Consider the following 13,710-nt stretch of genomic DNA (forward strand, 5'->3'; position numbering starts at 1 on the left):
TTTCTCTCTTTTTCTTCCTCCATTCTAAAGATGAATTGAAGTATATATTCGAATGACATCTCAACAACATGAGTTTATTTTATTAAGAGTATTTATTTACACAACTCTGTTCTTCAATTGAGCCGTTAAACATGAACATTATTTGACAACAGTATAAAAAAGGCCTAAACTATCAGACGTTGCCTCAACCGAAAGTTCAGAGAGGTTACTTGGCGCCCCCAGTTGGCTAAACATGATATATCATTTACAAATCCAACACAAGTATACTGTCATTTAATTTTTTCGGCATTGATGCATTTAATAAAACAAAAATAATGATGAACATTTATGGTTAACATCCAATTTTTGTATTCAAACGTCATTTTTTTACGGGTTCATCGTCTATAACGGTACCTCTTGAAGTGGAACCACAGCTGAACGATACCATTTGAAAACTGGCATCGGAAACCATGACGGTGAGAGTACTCCCACTCTCTGTTCACGTTCTTAAATGCGATATCCTCGTACGGTGGGCCAGCATGGAATCTTAAGATGCCAAAGTCCTTGTTGTCGGGACTGGGCTCTAGAAAGTACTGCGGGGTCGAGCGCTTGTCGATCAGATCTGGGTAGAAGATATTGAACTTGTAACCTTGAACAATCTTGGGTGGCGGGTTGTCAAAGTCATAATGCGTCTGGTTATATTTGTTCCACTCGAAGCCAGTGTGTACTCGGTTAAAGAATCTCGGCTTCCTGGGTCGGTATTTGTAAGCCCAAAGGTACATCTTCCCTGTGACTGGGATCTCCACGCTGAACTGGGCTTCGTTGTTATCCATTCCCTGTTTGGCTTGACATACAAAGAAGTCCTCGGCACTCTCGCTGGCGTCACCTAACAGAAAGACAGGAAAAAGTCAAGCTTGAAGTAAGTCGTGTAACTTTATATGACAGACAGAACGAGGATGAGGCAGACACACAACCTTATGATACTGTGTGCCATTCGTACCTGTGACCTGCAACTGTCTACGTGCTAGCTGCAACTTGTGCGCATCTTCCTCTGCCGTTATCGTGTGTGTGTCGAGCGGCATCTCCGATGAAGTCAGAAGAGCTGGACTGTAGCGACCGGAGTCATACTCTGCTTGGCTTTGCTGGATAAGATCTTCCTCCGTCAATACAGCTTCCACAGAGTCGCCCTTCTCCTCTTCTCCCTTGTCTTCATCCTTCTTTCCTTCCTCGTCTTCAATCCCTCTGTTAGTGCTGGTTGATGTTGATGGACCAGGCTCATCATTCTCCTGTCCACTAGCTTCATTCACAGTTCTACCAGTTGATGATGAAAGGCTGGAATCTTCTCTGCTCCTGCTGTTTCGAAAACAAAAAATGTTTGTAAAGGATGAGGAGTATTATAATAATATTCATTTTAATATGGTGCCATCCTACAATTTAAAGACACCTTCAAAAGGCCATAAAGAAGTTCATTTTTCTTCCGTGAAGGAACATGCATTCAAACCCAATTGTGTCAAGACTCAAATTTGACACAATTATTGTCGTACTAGGACACAAACAAACTTACTCAATGCTCTCAGTCACTGGTTCATTCTTGATGATGGGGAACAATGGTTCGCTTTCCACTCCCTGTTCTTGTTTCAGCCTGAACAGCTTTTGGCGAAGCACATCCTGGTGTCGCTCTCTCAACCTGTAATCATTCATTGATAAACACATTTTAGTTTTTTGAAAGGGTTGAGACCTTGGGTTAGAAATGTAATTATTGAATAAGCGGAAGGTGTGGACCTTGCTCTCGCCATGTAGACGCGGACCTGTTGCAACAAGCTCTCCCAGTAGCCGATGTCGAGGTTAGATCCACCAGCTCGGATTTTCGTCTCGATGTTCAGATGTAGAGCCTGCAGTTGGCTGTATGTCTTGCCTTTAAATACTATCTGAACATCCGTGCTTACAGCTGTGTTTATGCCGTAGACAACAATTATTTAACATGAATTAAATATGAAAGATTATCAGTTAATCAAGTGACTATTTGAAATGTGTGTTAAATCTAGATCATTGATTACAGTAAAGTTGTCATTTCCTTACAATATTTTATTTGGATCAATTTGAGGATATATCTTCAATCCCTCCTTTGACCTCTGAAACCAGAGGTCAACCTTAAAATGTAAGGCTCAAATAAACTAATCAGACAGATCAGGTTGAGAGTTGAGGAGGCCACATCTGGCTCCACAGTTGTTTTTATTTTAGGTTCCTAATTTAAACTATTAGTACAGAGAGATAAGGAGAAAATAAATTCTGAAAAAACATAACTTCCTTATAGAAAAGTACATGTAAATAATGAATACACTTGTTGTTTGTTGAATATATATTGAAGTTCCCCTTATAAAATACAAATATGTCAACATTGTTAACTTTAGTTTAACTTCCGTTTCATCAATTCCAGCTTTTTGCTTTTTGTGTCAAACCCATCAGGAGAGCTGTCACTTTCCAAAAAAATGACATTTTACTTTCATATGAATTACAGTAATTTACATTTCACACCTCAACATTTATTAATTCATTTAAATGTAGTAAGTTATTTATTCACCTCTTATATCATTTGTTTTTGTACGTTAGAATTAACAGGGCAATGTTTGGAAGTTAATTTATTAGCATAGACATATCCGTACATTTTGAACAAGTAAGGAAATCTAATATCATGACAAATGCACACAGGTGTCTAAAATCAATAATGAAAAGTATCAGTAGAAACAATTTGCCACAGTTCATAGGATAGGCTCCCTTTCAACAGCTAATGGGACTTTTTTTGTTTGTTTTTCGCTATTTCCAAGGTCTGGGGTTACCTCATGAAACCCATCACCTGCTTCCACACATTCCCAATACAATTTCCAAGCTGCATCTGGTCTAAAAGTAACATCTCAAATGTGTATTACATCTATGTATATGAATGATAATAATTGGTGCCACACATCGAAGATACAGCCAATGCTGCTGCTCAAAATTACTGCACATAAGTCAGCAGAGTAACTGTAAGAGATAGTCATTGAAGACTGAAAAGTAAATGCTCAACAAAAATATACTACTTCACTGTACAATACTGAAATTAAGAAAACAACTTACACATAAATCAACCTTCTTATAGTCATTTTCAAGAGCTTACTTTTCAAAGCATTATTGCAAGAGATTAAAGTACATTTTCACCAAGTGACTATTCTAATATGAATTCAAACTAAAACAGAACTAATGTTTTCATCCTCCTCCGACGGATCGAAGATTTCAGCCAACATCTGGAACCGTGGTCCCCAGTTGTTCAGGTCCTGGTCTTGGTCATCAGAGCTGAATGAACAAATGGAGCTAAGACTTTCAGACACAGAGCCCTCTCCTTCATAGTGGAAGATCTGAACCACATCATGTGCTGGAACATTTGGATCTTTTGCTGCCACTTCCAGGTGCTGAAGAGAGGAAACAATGTCATGACTCTTTCTGTACTTTCTCCCTCACCTTCTGGTAGAAAGAATAGTTTGCTACACTTAGTAGTTCATTATATCAAAGTATAGAGTAGGAATTGCATCCAAATCTACAGTAACATACATGCAGTTTTCTATTTTCAGTACAAAACAAAACCAAAAATGATTCAATGAAATATCTGGGATGTTGAGAAATGTACTAACTTGAACCAAACTGTAGTGTGTTACTTGAGCAGGACTTAAGGGCACTTTAAGAAGACACTCACCCTAATGATTAGGTCCGCAATGTTTGCTTGATCTCCTGGTGGTCTGCATGGTTCGGAGGATCCAGATAGGCTTTTTGGATCCTTTTCTCCAGTTGATGCTTCCGGGTTATTGCATACTGGGTGGATATTTTCAGAGGCAGGCACAACGTTGGTGGCTGAAGCCATGGTGTTGTCAGTGGAACATACTGCGTTGGTTGGGGCCAGCGCAGCATTGGCGGGAGAAACCACGTCATTGGTGGGGGCAGGTGAGGCGTTGTTGAGAGCAGGCACTGCGTTGTCAGGGATGCTCAGGGCGTTGAGATTTATCGAATTCTGGGGCATAACAAGACACCATTAGCACTGAAATCTACCTCGCACTGTAGTAGACACATACCTCTTCGTCTTCTTGACCATTTTGAACGTTGCAATGTCCTCCTCTGCATAATTTCCAAGCCACTAACGACCCCACTTCAACATTAAGATATTTTGGGTTATTGAAGTAATGTAACATTGATGACACAAGAACTACTTAAAAACATATATATAAAGTTATTATAAAGTTATCTACTGAAGTGAATGACACACATGATATCATAACGTTTCAAAGGTCCAGTTTACTGAGCTGAATTTTTTTTATACCCTTGTCAGGCTAACCATAAAAAGTATGGTTAACTCTGAGTTATTTTGCCCTGCCCCATACTTAGTAGGAGAATTCGTAAAAGTAATAAAACTTTATTGTACCTTGACCCTTACAATGATGTATGCGATGGATCTACTGTTAGGTTATTTTGCAATAATCATGATGATAGTAGAATAAGGGGAAAACTAGCCACATAACATTCTGTTCATGAACTTAATGAAGTGATGGTGAATTTACACAGAGTCACCACAAGTAGGACAGAGATGATGATGGCAGCGAGGAAACCGACTCTATTGCTAGAATCCCTATTTGCCACCAGGATGATTAGAACTGTGGCTGTGCAGGAAGCTCCACTGGTATCTACAGAGATAAATACATTCATATATATTATATCTATATATTTTTAATATTAAAATCTCATTACAAAATCATTCCAACCCACATAGAAGCTTTTTTCAAACCAACTCACAACAATGTTTACCCATTCACACACAATCACCCAACTGATGTGACTAAGCTGTGACAGCATGATGTTCAACATGAAAGCGTGGAGTCTTGATGAGATGTCCTAAAGCGCTCTCTAAACAAAGTTGTAGGGCTTTGTACAGCAGCCATAGATACAGCCGAGGAGAGCGTCAAGTGGGGGATTCCTTGAACCACCAGAACGACGTTATTCACTTTCTTCAACTAGACGGGCATCTTTTGCTTGATCCATTTCCGTTTGTTCTATTGGTTGATTTTTAGAAGCGACTATTTTATGAGGATATTACAATTTCTTTACTTTTTAAGGTTTGAATAAGGTAAAGCTCTTACTGTAGCGGCACTGACTGATATTGACGAGCCATCTCTTCAACTGATGATAAGCACCTTGTTTATTGAAGTTGAAGATTTGAACTATAAATGGATCTCAGCATCACAAAATATATGCAATAATATTTAAACAAAGAAAACAATAAATTCCTTTAGCAAAAATTGTATTAGCACTCTTACTTATTAACTTTAGCATTAACACAAATCAAACCAAATACTACACACTTTTTTATACATATATAATATATGTGTATACATATCTATATATATATATAGATATATATATATATCTATATATATATAGGGAGAGAGAGAGAGAGAGAGATAAATAGATATATATATATATATATATATATATACACATATATTATATATGTATAAAACCGTGTGTAGTACATAGATATATAGATATATAGAGATATTAGGACAGAAATGTCCTAACCATAATATGTATACAAAATAATATATAATAATATATAATATATATATACACAAAAAAGTTTGAAAAAAACATTTTTGATTGAAGTTGCTTTTTTTAATATATTTTTTAATGGAAGTCATTTTTTTGTTATTGAGTAATAACCTCCATTCATATGTCACTGCTGCCAAACAGTACAACAAAGTTAAGGCAGTCACTGTCTTTGATCTTTTATGCCTTTATTACGTCACAGCTTTTTAGTCTTCAAAGGCTTTGTTCTTTTAATTTTAACATCATATATACAGTTGTGTCCATCCAAGTTCTATTTAGACATTTGTTTGGAGAAGAAAAGTAATAATGATTCTAGAGTTCACTTTCTTCGGACTTCTGCTGCCGGCCCTGGCCTCAGCACCGGACCCTGTCCCTCGCAGATTTGTGCCTTATGACAGTAAGTTACACTCATTACTTTGTTCTTGATACATTAGTCCAGTAGTTTATTCATCTTTAATGATACATTAGTCCAGTAGTTTATTCATCATTAATGATACATTAGTCCAGTAGTTTATTCATCTTTAATGATACATTAGTCCAGTAGTTTATTCATCATTAATGATACATTAGTCCAGTAGTTTATTTATCAATAATGATACATTAGTCCAGTCGTTTTTTCATCATTAATGATACATTAGTCCAGTAGTTTATTCATCTTTAATGATACATTAGTCCAGTAGTTTATTCATCATTAATGATACATTAGTCCAGTAGTTTATTCATCATTAATGATACATTAGTCCAGTAGTTTATTCATCTTTAATGATACATTAGTCCAGTAGTTTATTCATCATTAATGATACATTAGTCCAGTAGTTAATTCATCAATAATGATACATTAGTCCAGTGGTGTATTCATTATTTATCTTCTACCAAGGTGACAATAATCGCACGTTTCATGAGGAGGGAGTGTTGGACTACTCCACCATGCTGCTGAGGGAGGACCTGGGCCTGCTGATGGTGGGTGCCAGTGGGATGGTGTACGCCCTCGACCTTAACGACATCACCAAGAAAAATGACTCAGTAAGAACTTTTTATAGTGTATTATATTATATTATATAGTCATTGTATTCATTGTAGTGAATCTTTGGAAAACTTTACACCTTCCCCTCGATTCTTCTTTATAGTCAAGATTGTCTTCATTGGTTCTCTTTCCCTTTTAACTTATATTGTCTCAAAACTTGAGCTTTCCTTACTTAAATAAAATGTGAATTAATTCCTGTTACAATGAGCATAAATCATCGAACCAAGCATTACTTGAACTATTTACTATAAATCGTTTAAATAATTTGTTATATTTAGGTCCAATGGGATGTGCCACCAGCAGAGGTCACTGCTTGTGGATTTAAGGGAAATGATCCAGTAGTAAGTTGAATTAAAAAAAAATGTGTATGAAAGAAAACTTGGTGAAATAATCACATTTTGTTTTACACATTTTTAGATTCACTGCAGAAACCAGATTAAAACTCTGCTGAAAAGACAAGACAACAAGATGTATGTGTGTGGAACCAATGCTTTCAACCCAAAATTTGACTACATGGTGAGAAATGTTTACTTTAACAATATGATTTGAAAGGATGTCACAGATTAACTGATTAAAAACTGCATATGCCCCAGTAAGTATGTTTATTTAAAAAAGGAAGATTCATTATTGAATAAATACACAATATTTATACAAAAATACAAATTTATGAGGAATGTTAATGTTTAAACGGCTTTGCTCGAGTCCGCCAGCCAGTGACTATTTTATTTGCTACACACAAAATCTGTTATCCAGTCACGGAAGCTTATGATAGAGCAGTGTGGTTACATGCATTATTAAATGGATTTTCTGCTGAGATGCTGTCCATTAACATCGGTCTCACGAAGATCCACTTCCTCCAAGCAACACACTAAGCAGACAATAATCTCATAAAAACAAGAAAAGAAAACAAAAAGCAAATAAAAGAAAAAATTTCAGGGGATAACAAAGTGCAAATATAAAGACATAGATCAAAGGAAATAACAACTAAAAGGACCTAAAACCTAGGACCTTAAAGCATTCCAACATAGAATAAGATCATCTTTTCACTTTGCTCCTGCCACCATATTTAGAATTACAAGGTCTAATAATCGTAATAGCACGAGGAATTAATGAGTCCCTGAGTCAATTAGTGTTGCATCTACGAAGGAGCATTCGTGCACTACATCTGCTTCTCTGTTCACTGATGACAGTGATAGAATGTGCAGATGTCTGAAGTGTAAATGGTGAAGAGGAGAGGGGCCAGTACTGTCCCCTGAGGTGCTCCTGTACTGCAGATCACAGTCTCAGACATGTTGTCCTTCAGCCTGACGTACTGTGGTCGATCAGTTAGGTAGCCCGAGATCCAGGAGACCAGGCATGGGTCCATATTTATTTAATGAGTCGATGTCCAGCCAAAAAAATGTTCCTAAACATTTTATACACAAACTAATGATAATCACAAAGTCCCCGTCAATTTACTTTGAGAGAAATATCTTGCTTCCTATGGTTACATTTATGTAAAGTAACAATCAATTGAAAGACAATTTTGCTTGCGTACAAATAACAATAATTATTAAGTATTTCTTAGTGAAAAAAGCTACAACAATTTTATACTATTAATACGCAACAATAAAAATGATATGCGTTATATTTATTATTGTGTAAGAACAGTCAAGTGTTTTGTTTAAAGATTGTCCACAAACAAATGTGTTTACACATTTATCTCTTGTAGTCGTACAACGATGGAAAATTGACTCTTGAGAACCAAATAAAGTCCGGTAAAGGACGTTGCCCGTATGACCCCTTCGAAAGATCAGCCTCTCTCATGCTAGGTGAGCAGAATGTTGTACATCTGAACTCCTTTTCTACAGCTTCTTTTTTTAAATTGCCTTTTACTTTTCAAGACAATGATCTGTACTCGGCTACATCAGTGAACTTTCGAGCGACTGAGTCTGTCCTGATGCGGCGTTCCACAACCTTCATTCAAACTGATTATAGAAGATCCTGGTTTTATGGTGAAGTTATATTTCATAAAGTTTTTATCATTACTTGTTGCATGTGTGCTATTTTACTGATTAACATGTTTCTCTTATTTCAATGTGATTAACAGACCCTGAATTTGTTTCCCTGGAGATGATGCCTGAGAGTCAAAACAGTGTCACCGGAGATGATGACAAGATCTACTTGTTCTTTAGTGAGACAGCAATGAGTACGATAGCTACAAGCAGGTGCTTGTTAGCCGGGTTGCTCGAGTCTGCAAGGTAAGAACAAACAGAAGGGCAACTTGCGATTTCAAGAGGTGGTAACTAAGGTCAGTCTCGTTAAGCCTGAAAACTGCAATTCCAAGATGGCCATGACCGTTTACCTACAGATGGTTGACTTGAAGTCCATATTTTATACAGTCCACAGGAAAACAACTGCCTTGTCCTCCAACCTTAGCACAACTACCTTCAACGTTCAAGCATTTTTCTGATGTTTCAGGGCGATCACGGAGGTCTGAGGACTTTGCAGGACAAGTGGACATCATTTGTTAAAGCAACACTAGAATGTCCAGTCCCTGACTCCAAACTGCCGTACATCATCCAGGACACATTCCGCTGGTGTGACCCCCAAAAAGACTGGAAGTCATGTTTGTTCTTCACTGTCTTCACATCACAGACGTATGAAGATTTAACATTGGGACATAATTTGATTTGTTTCCTTTCCGATGTGAATTAATCTCAAATGTATATTTCAGCTCCTCGAGAGAGATTTCTGCTGTGTGTGCGTACCGTGTGTCAGAGATCAGCAGGGTTTTAGCTGAAGGAAGATTCATGACGGAAGGACTGGTAAATGGAATTCATTCTAAATGGGTACTCCACAACGGAATATTGCCAGTGCCTCGTCCTGGTTCGGTAAATTAACCCCCTTTTATATGCAGATCATTTTGATTAAACTTGCCAGGACTTCTTAAGTTTTGATAACCATTGCTCCTCTCTTTTCCATCTCTAGTGCATCGATGATGCTGCACGTAACGCCAGTATCACTCAGAGTTCTGACCTTCCTGGAAAAACTCTCTTGTTTATTCAGAAAAATACACTTATTGGTGAACCAATAATGCCAATAGGAAAGAAAACTTTACTGATTAGAAAGGGAATCAAGTTCACACGGATAGTCATTGACCAAGTTCAGTCGGTGGACGGTGACAACCATCATGTGATGTTCATTGGGACAGGTGTGTATATGTGACAGGATGTAATGAATAATTGTATAAATACATGTGTAATTGTTCGCCACATTTACATCTTTTAATATAAGAGGGGGGAACCATCGTGAAAGCTGTGAACTATGATGGAGAGATGTTCGTCATTGAGGAAGTTCAAGTCTTTAAGACCTCAGAGCCCATCAAGATTCTCAAGTTCTCCAATGTCACGGTAATGTCATGACAGAGTGTTGAGCTTCATGTTGAGTTCAATCCCTGAAAATATTCTTTTTTTTCTGATGTGCAGCGTCAGATCTACGCAGGCTCAGACTCTGGGGTAGTACAGATGTCCCTGTCCTCCTGTGGAAGATCTTTGACTTGCATGGACTGTGTTCTTGCCAGAGACCCTTACTGTGGCTGGGACCACGCTGCTGGCAAATGTTCAACTCTTTCTGCTACACAGAGGTGAGTATCTGTTGGGGGATTGCCCATCTCTGCTGCTAATACATTGAACTTATGACTGTGCATCTCTAGAGATCTGATTCAGAGTGTCAAAGATGGCAACGCCTCTCTCTGTCCACAAGGAGGTGAGTAAGGCAAACATGTTGGATGTTTTGGCTTCCCTATTATAAATAGTTCTGATAAGATATGCATTATTTCAGCCTCGTTTTCAGCGCCCGTCCAGAAAGTGATACAAGCCAAACCTGATTTGGGGTCCTTGAAGCTTCCCTGCTCTACAGAGTCAATGCTGGCAACAATCATGTGGGAGAAAGATGGAGTCCCTCTGGTCCCTTCATCTCAACATCTGCACCAACAAGATGGACTGCTCATCATAAGTGTCTCACACGCTGACACCGGTAACTACCGCTGCCTCTCTGTGGAGCGACCGAAGGGAGATGAGTACAGCACAACTGTTGTCCAGTACAATGTTGTCACCTTAGACTTTGAAGAATCTGAATCCCAGAATAATGATGCCATCAGCATTGTAAAGAATGTTGTTTTGGTGCTGCTATCCATGTTTCTCTTGGGCCTTTTGACATGGAACATATTCAAAGGCCACCTATTCAAGTCACTTTCATGTAGGAGGAGTCGACAACAAACGCCTCCAGTCTTTATTATACAGGTTTAATGTTTGTGAGGTTTGATGATCATAAGCAGATGAAGACTCATAGTTTCTCACCTCTATAAAAATGGACCTGAAAAAGGTTTTAGTTAACACTTTTAAGATCTTTTGGAGTTCTATATCAAACTAGTGTTGTAACTTAATTTCTTGTAAATAGTTCAACTCTTTCTGTTTCATGCACATGAATTGAATATTTTCCTTGAAACCCTAATAAAATCATTTTCTTGAAATACTGTTTTTTTTCTATACATGTTGGTATACTTTACTATTGCAGGTTATGCAAATATGCATTTCGTATTTTAATTTGAACAACATTATGACATTGGTTAAATATGAATATATTAATATTCCTCTAATAGTTTTTTCGGGTTTCATTTCAGCATTTTACTTTGTTAAACTGTATTTTTTGTTCTCGCAATCACGAAATCACAATTTATCTTTGACATTTCCCTCCATACTTAACTTGAAATTTTCCAATTCAGCTTTATTAACAAATATCTTGGGTCCTTACTACTCATTTGGCCTCAAAACATGAGTTGTTTTTTCTGCTGTAAGTGAATTGCTAGAAAGAAAGTCTAATTTCTCTCTTTTTCTTCCTCCATTATAAAGATGAATTGAAGTATATATTCGAATGACATCTCAACAACATGAGTTTATTTTATTAAGAGTATTTATTTACACAACTCTGTTCTTCAATTGAGCAGTTAAACATGAACATTATTTGACAACAGTATAAAAAAGGCCTAAACTATCAGACGTTGCCTCAACCGAAAGTTCAGAGAGGTTATGGTTAACATCCAATTTTTGTATTCAAACGTCATTTTTTTACGGGTTCATCGTCTATAGTGGTACCTCTTGAAGTGGAACCACAGCTGAAAGATACCATTTGAAAACTGGCATCGGAAACCATGACGGTGAGAGTACTCCCACTCTCTGTTCACGATCTTAAATGCGATATCCTCGTATGGTGGGCCAGCATGGAATCTTAAGATGCCAAAGTCCTTGTTGTCAGGACTGGGCTCTAGAAAGTACTGCGGGGTCGAGCGCTTGTCGATCAGATCTGGGTAGAAGATATTGAACTTGTAACCTTGAACAATCTTGGGTGGCGGGTTGTCAAAGTCATAATGCGTCTGGTTATATTTGTTCCACTCGAAGCCAGTGTGTACTCGGTTAAAGAATCTCGGCTTCCTGGGTCGGTATTTGTCAGCCCACAGGTACATCTTCCCTGTGACTGGGATCTCCACGCTGAACTGGGCTTCGTTGTTATCCATTCCCTGTTTGGCTTGACGTACAAAGAAGTCCTCGGCACTCTCGCTGGCGTCACCTAACAGAAAGACAGGAAAAAGTCAAGCTTGAAGTAAGTCGTGTCATTTTATATGACAGACAGAACGAGGATGAGGCAGACACACAACCTTATGATACTGTGTGCCATTCGTACCTGTGACCTGCAACTGTCTACGTGCTAGCTGCAACTTGTGCGCATCTTCCTCTGCCGTTATCGTGTGTGTGTCGAGCGGCATCTCCGATGAAGTCAGAAGAGCTGGACTGTAGCGACCGGAGTCATACTCTGCTTGGCTTTGCTGGATAAGATCTTCCTCCGTCAATACAGCTTCCACAGAGTCGCCCTTCTCCTCTTCTCCCTTGTCTTCATCCTTCTTTCCTTCCTCGTCTTCAATCCCTCTGTTAGTGCTGGTTGATGTTGATGGACCAGGCTCATCATTCTCCTGTCCACTAGCTTCATTCACAGTTCTACCAGTTGATGATGAAAGGCTGGACTCTTCTCTGCTCCTGCTGTTTGGAAAACAAAAAATGTTCGTGAAGGATGAGGACTATTATAATAATATGCATTTTAATATGGTGCCATCTTACAATTTTGAAGACACCTTCAACACAACAGGCCTTAAAGAAGTTCATTTTTCCTACGTGAAGGAACATACATTCAAACCCAATTGTGTCAAGACTCAAATTTGACACAATTATTGTCGTAATAGGACACAAACAAACTTACTCAATGCTCTCAGTCACTGGTTCATCCTTGATGATGGGGAACAATGGTTCGCTTTCCACTCCCTGTTCTTGTTTCAGCCTGAACAGCTTTTGGCGAAGCACATCCTGGTGTCGCTCTCTCAACCTGTAATCATTCATTGATAAACACATTTCAGTTTTTTGATTGGTTGAGACCTTGGGTTAGAAATGTAATTATTGAATAAGCGGAAGGTGTGGACCTTGCTCTCGCCATGTAGACGCGGACCTGTTGCAACAAGCTCTCCCAGTAGCCGATGTCGAGGTTAGATCCACCAGCTCGGATTTTCGTCTCGATGTTCAGATGTAGAGCCTGCAGTTGGCTGTATGTCTTACCTTTAAATACTATCTGAACATCCGTGCTTACAGCTGTGTTTATGCCTAAGACAATGATTATTTAACATGAATTAAATATGAAAGATTATCAGTTAATCAAGTGACTATTTGAAATGTGTGTTAAATCTAGATGATTGATTACAGTAAAGTTGTCATTTCCTTACAATATATTATTTGGATCAATTTGAGGATATATCTTCAATCCCTCCTTTGACCTCTGAAACCAGAGGTCAACCTTAAAATGTAAGGCTCAAATAAACTAATCAGACAGATCAGGTTGAGAGTTGAGGAGGCCACATCTGGCTCCACAGTTGTTTTTAATTTAGGTTCCTAATTTAAACTATTAGTACAGAGATAAGGAGAAAATCAATTCTGAAAAAACATAACTTCCTTATAGAAAAGTACATGTAAATAATGAATACACTTGTTGATTGTTGAATA

At 38.1% G+C, this 13,710-nt stretch overlaps 1 protein-coding gene, 1 long non-coding RNA gene and 2 pseudogenes across 2 annotated transcripts; 2 read left to right on the forward strand and 2 right to left on the reverse strand.

The window, feature by feature from the left end:
• Positions 1-374: 374 nt before the first annotated feature.
• Positions 375-1,578, reverse strand: LOC148063678 (splicing factor Cactin pseudogene; annotated as a pseudogene).
• A 4,893-nt stretch (positions 1,579-6,471) lies between these two features.
• LOC148063679 (semaphorin-4E-like) lies at positions 6,472-10,257 on the forward strand (annotated as a pseudogene).
• Positions 10,258-10,320: 63 nt separating this feature from the next.
• Positions 10,321-11,141, forward strand: LOC148063680 (uncharacterized). Its single transcript, XR_015713546.1, has 2 exons — positions 10,321-10,375; positions 10,451-11,141. It is a non-coding gene; the product is annotated as an uncharacterized LOC148063680 (long non-coding RNA).
• Positions 11,142-11,679: 538 nt separating this feature from the next.
• Positions 11,680-13,308, reverse strand: LOC148063681 (splicing factor Cactin-like). Its single transcript, XM_087811253.1, has 4 exons — positions 13,137-13,308; positions 12,920-13,042; positions 12,350-12,702; positions 11,680-12,235 (listed from the first exon to the last, which is right to left on the reverse strand). Exons 1-4 carry the CDS (start codon positions 13,148-13,150, stop codon positions 11,745-11,747), a joined length of 981 nt encoding a protein of 326 aa, XP_087667379.1. The 5' UTR covers positions 13,151-13,308; the 3' UTR covers positions 11,680-11,744.
• Positions 13,309-13,710: the final 402 nt, after the last annotated feature.

The sequence above is a fragment of the Callionymus lyra genome, chromosome 16 (assembly GCF_982586985.1).
Source record: "Callionymus lyra chromosome 16, fCalLyr1.hap1.1, whole genome shotgun sequence".
Classification (NCBI taxonomy): domain Eukaryota; kingdom Metazoa; phylum Chordata; class Actinopteri; order Syngnathiformes; family Callionymidae; genus Callionymus; species Callionymus lyra.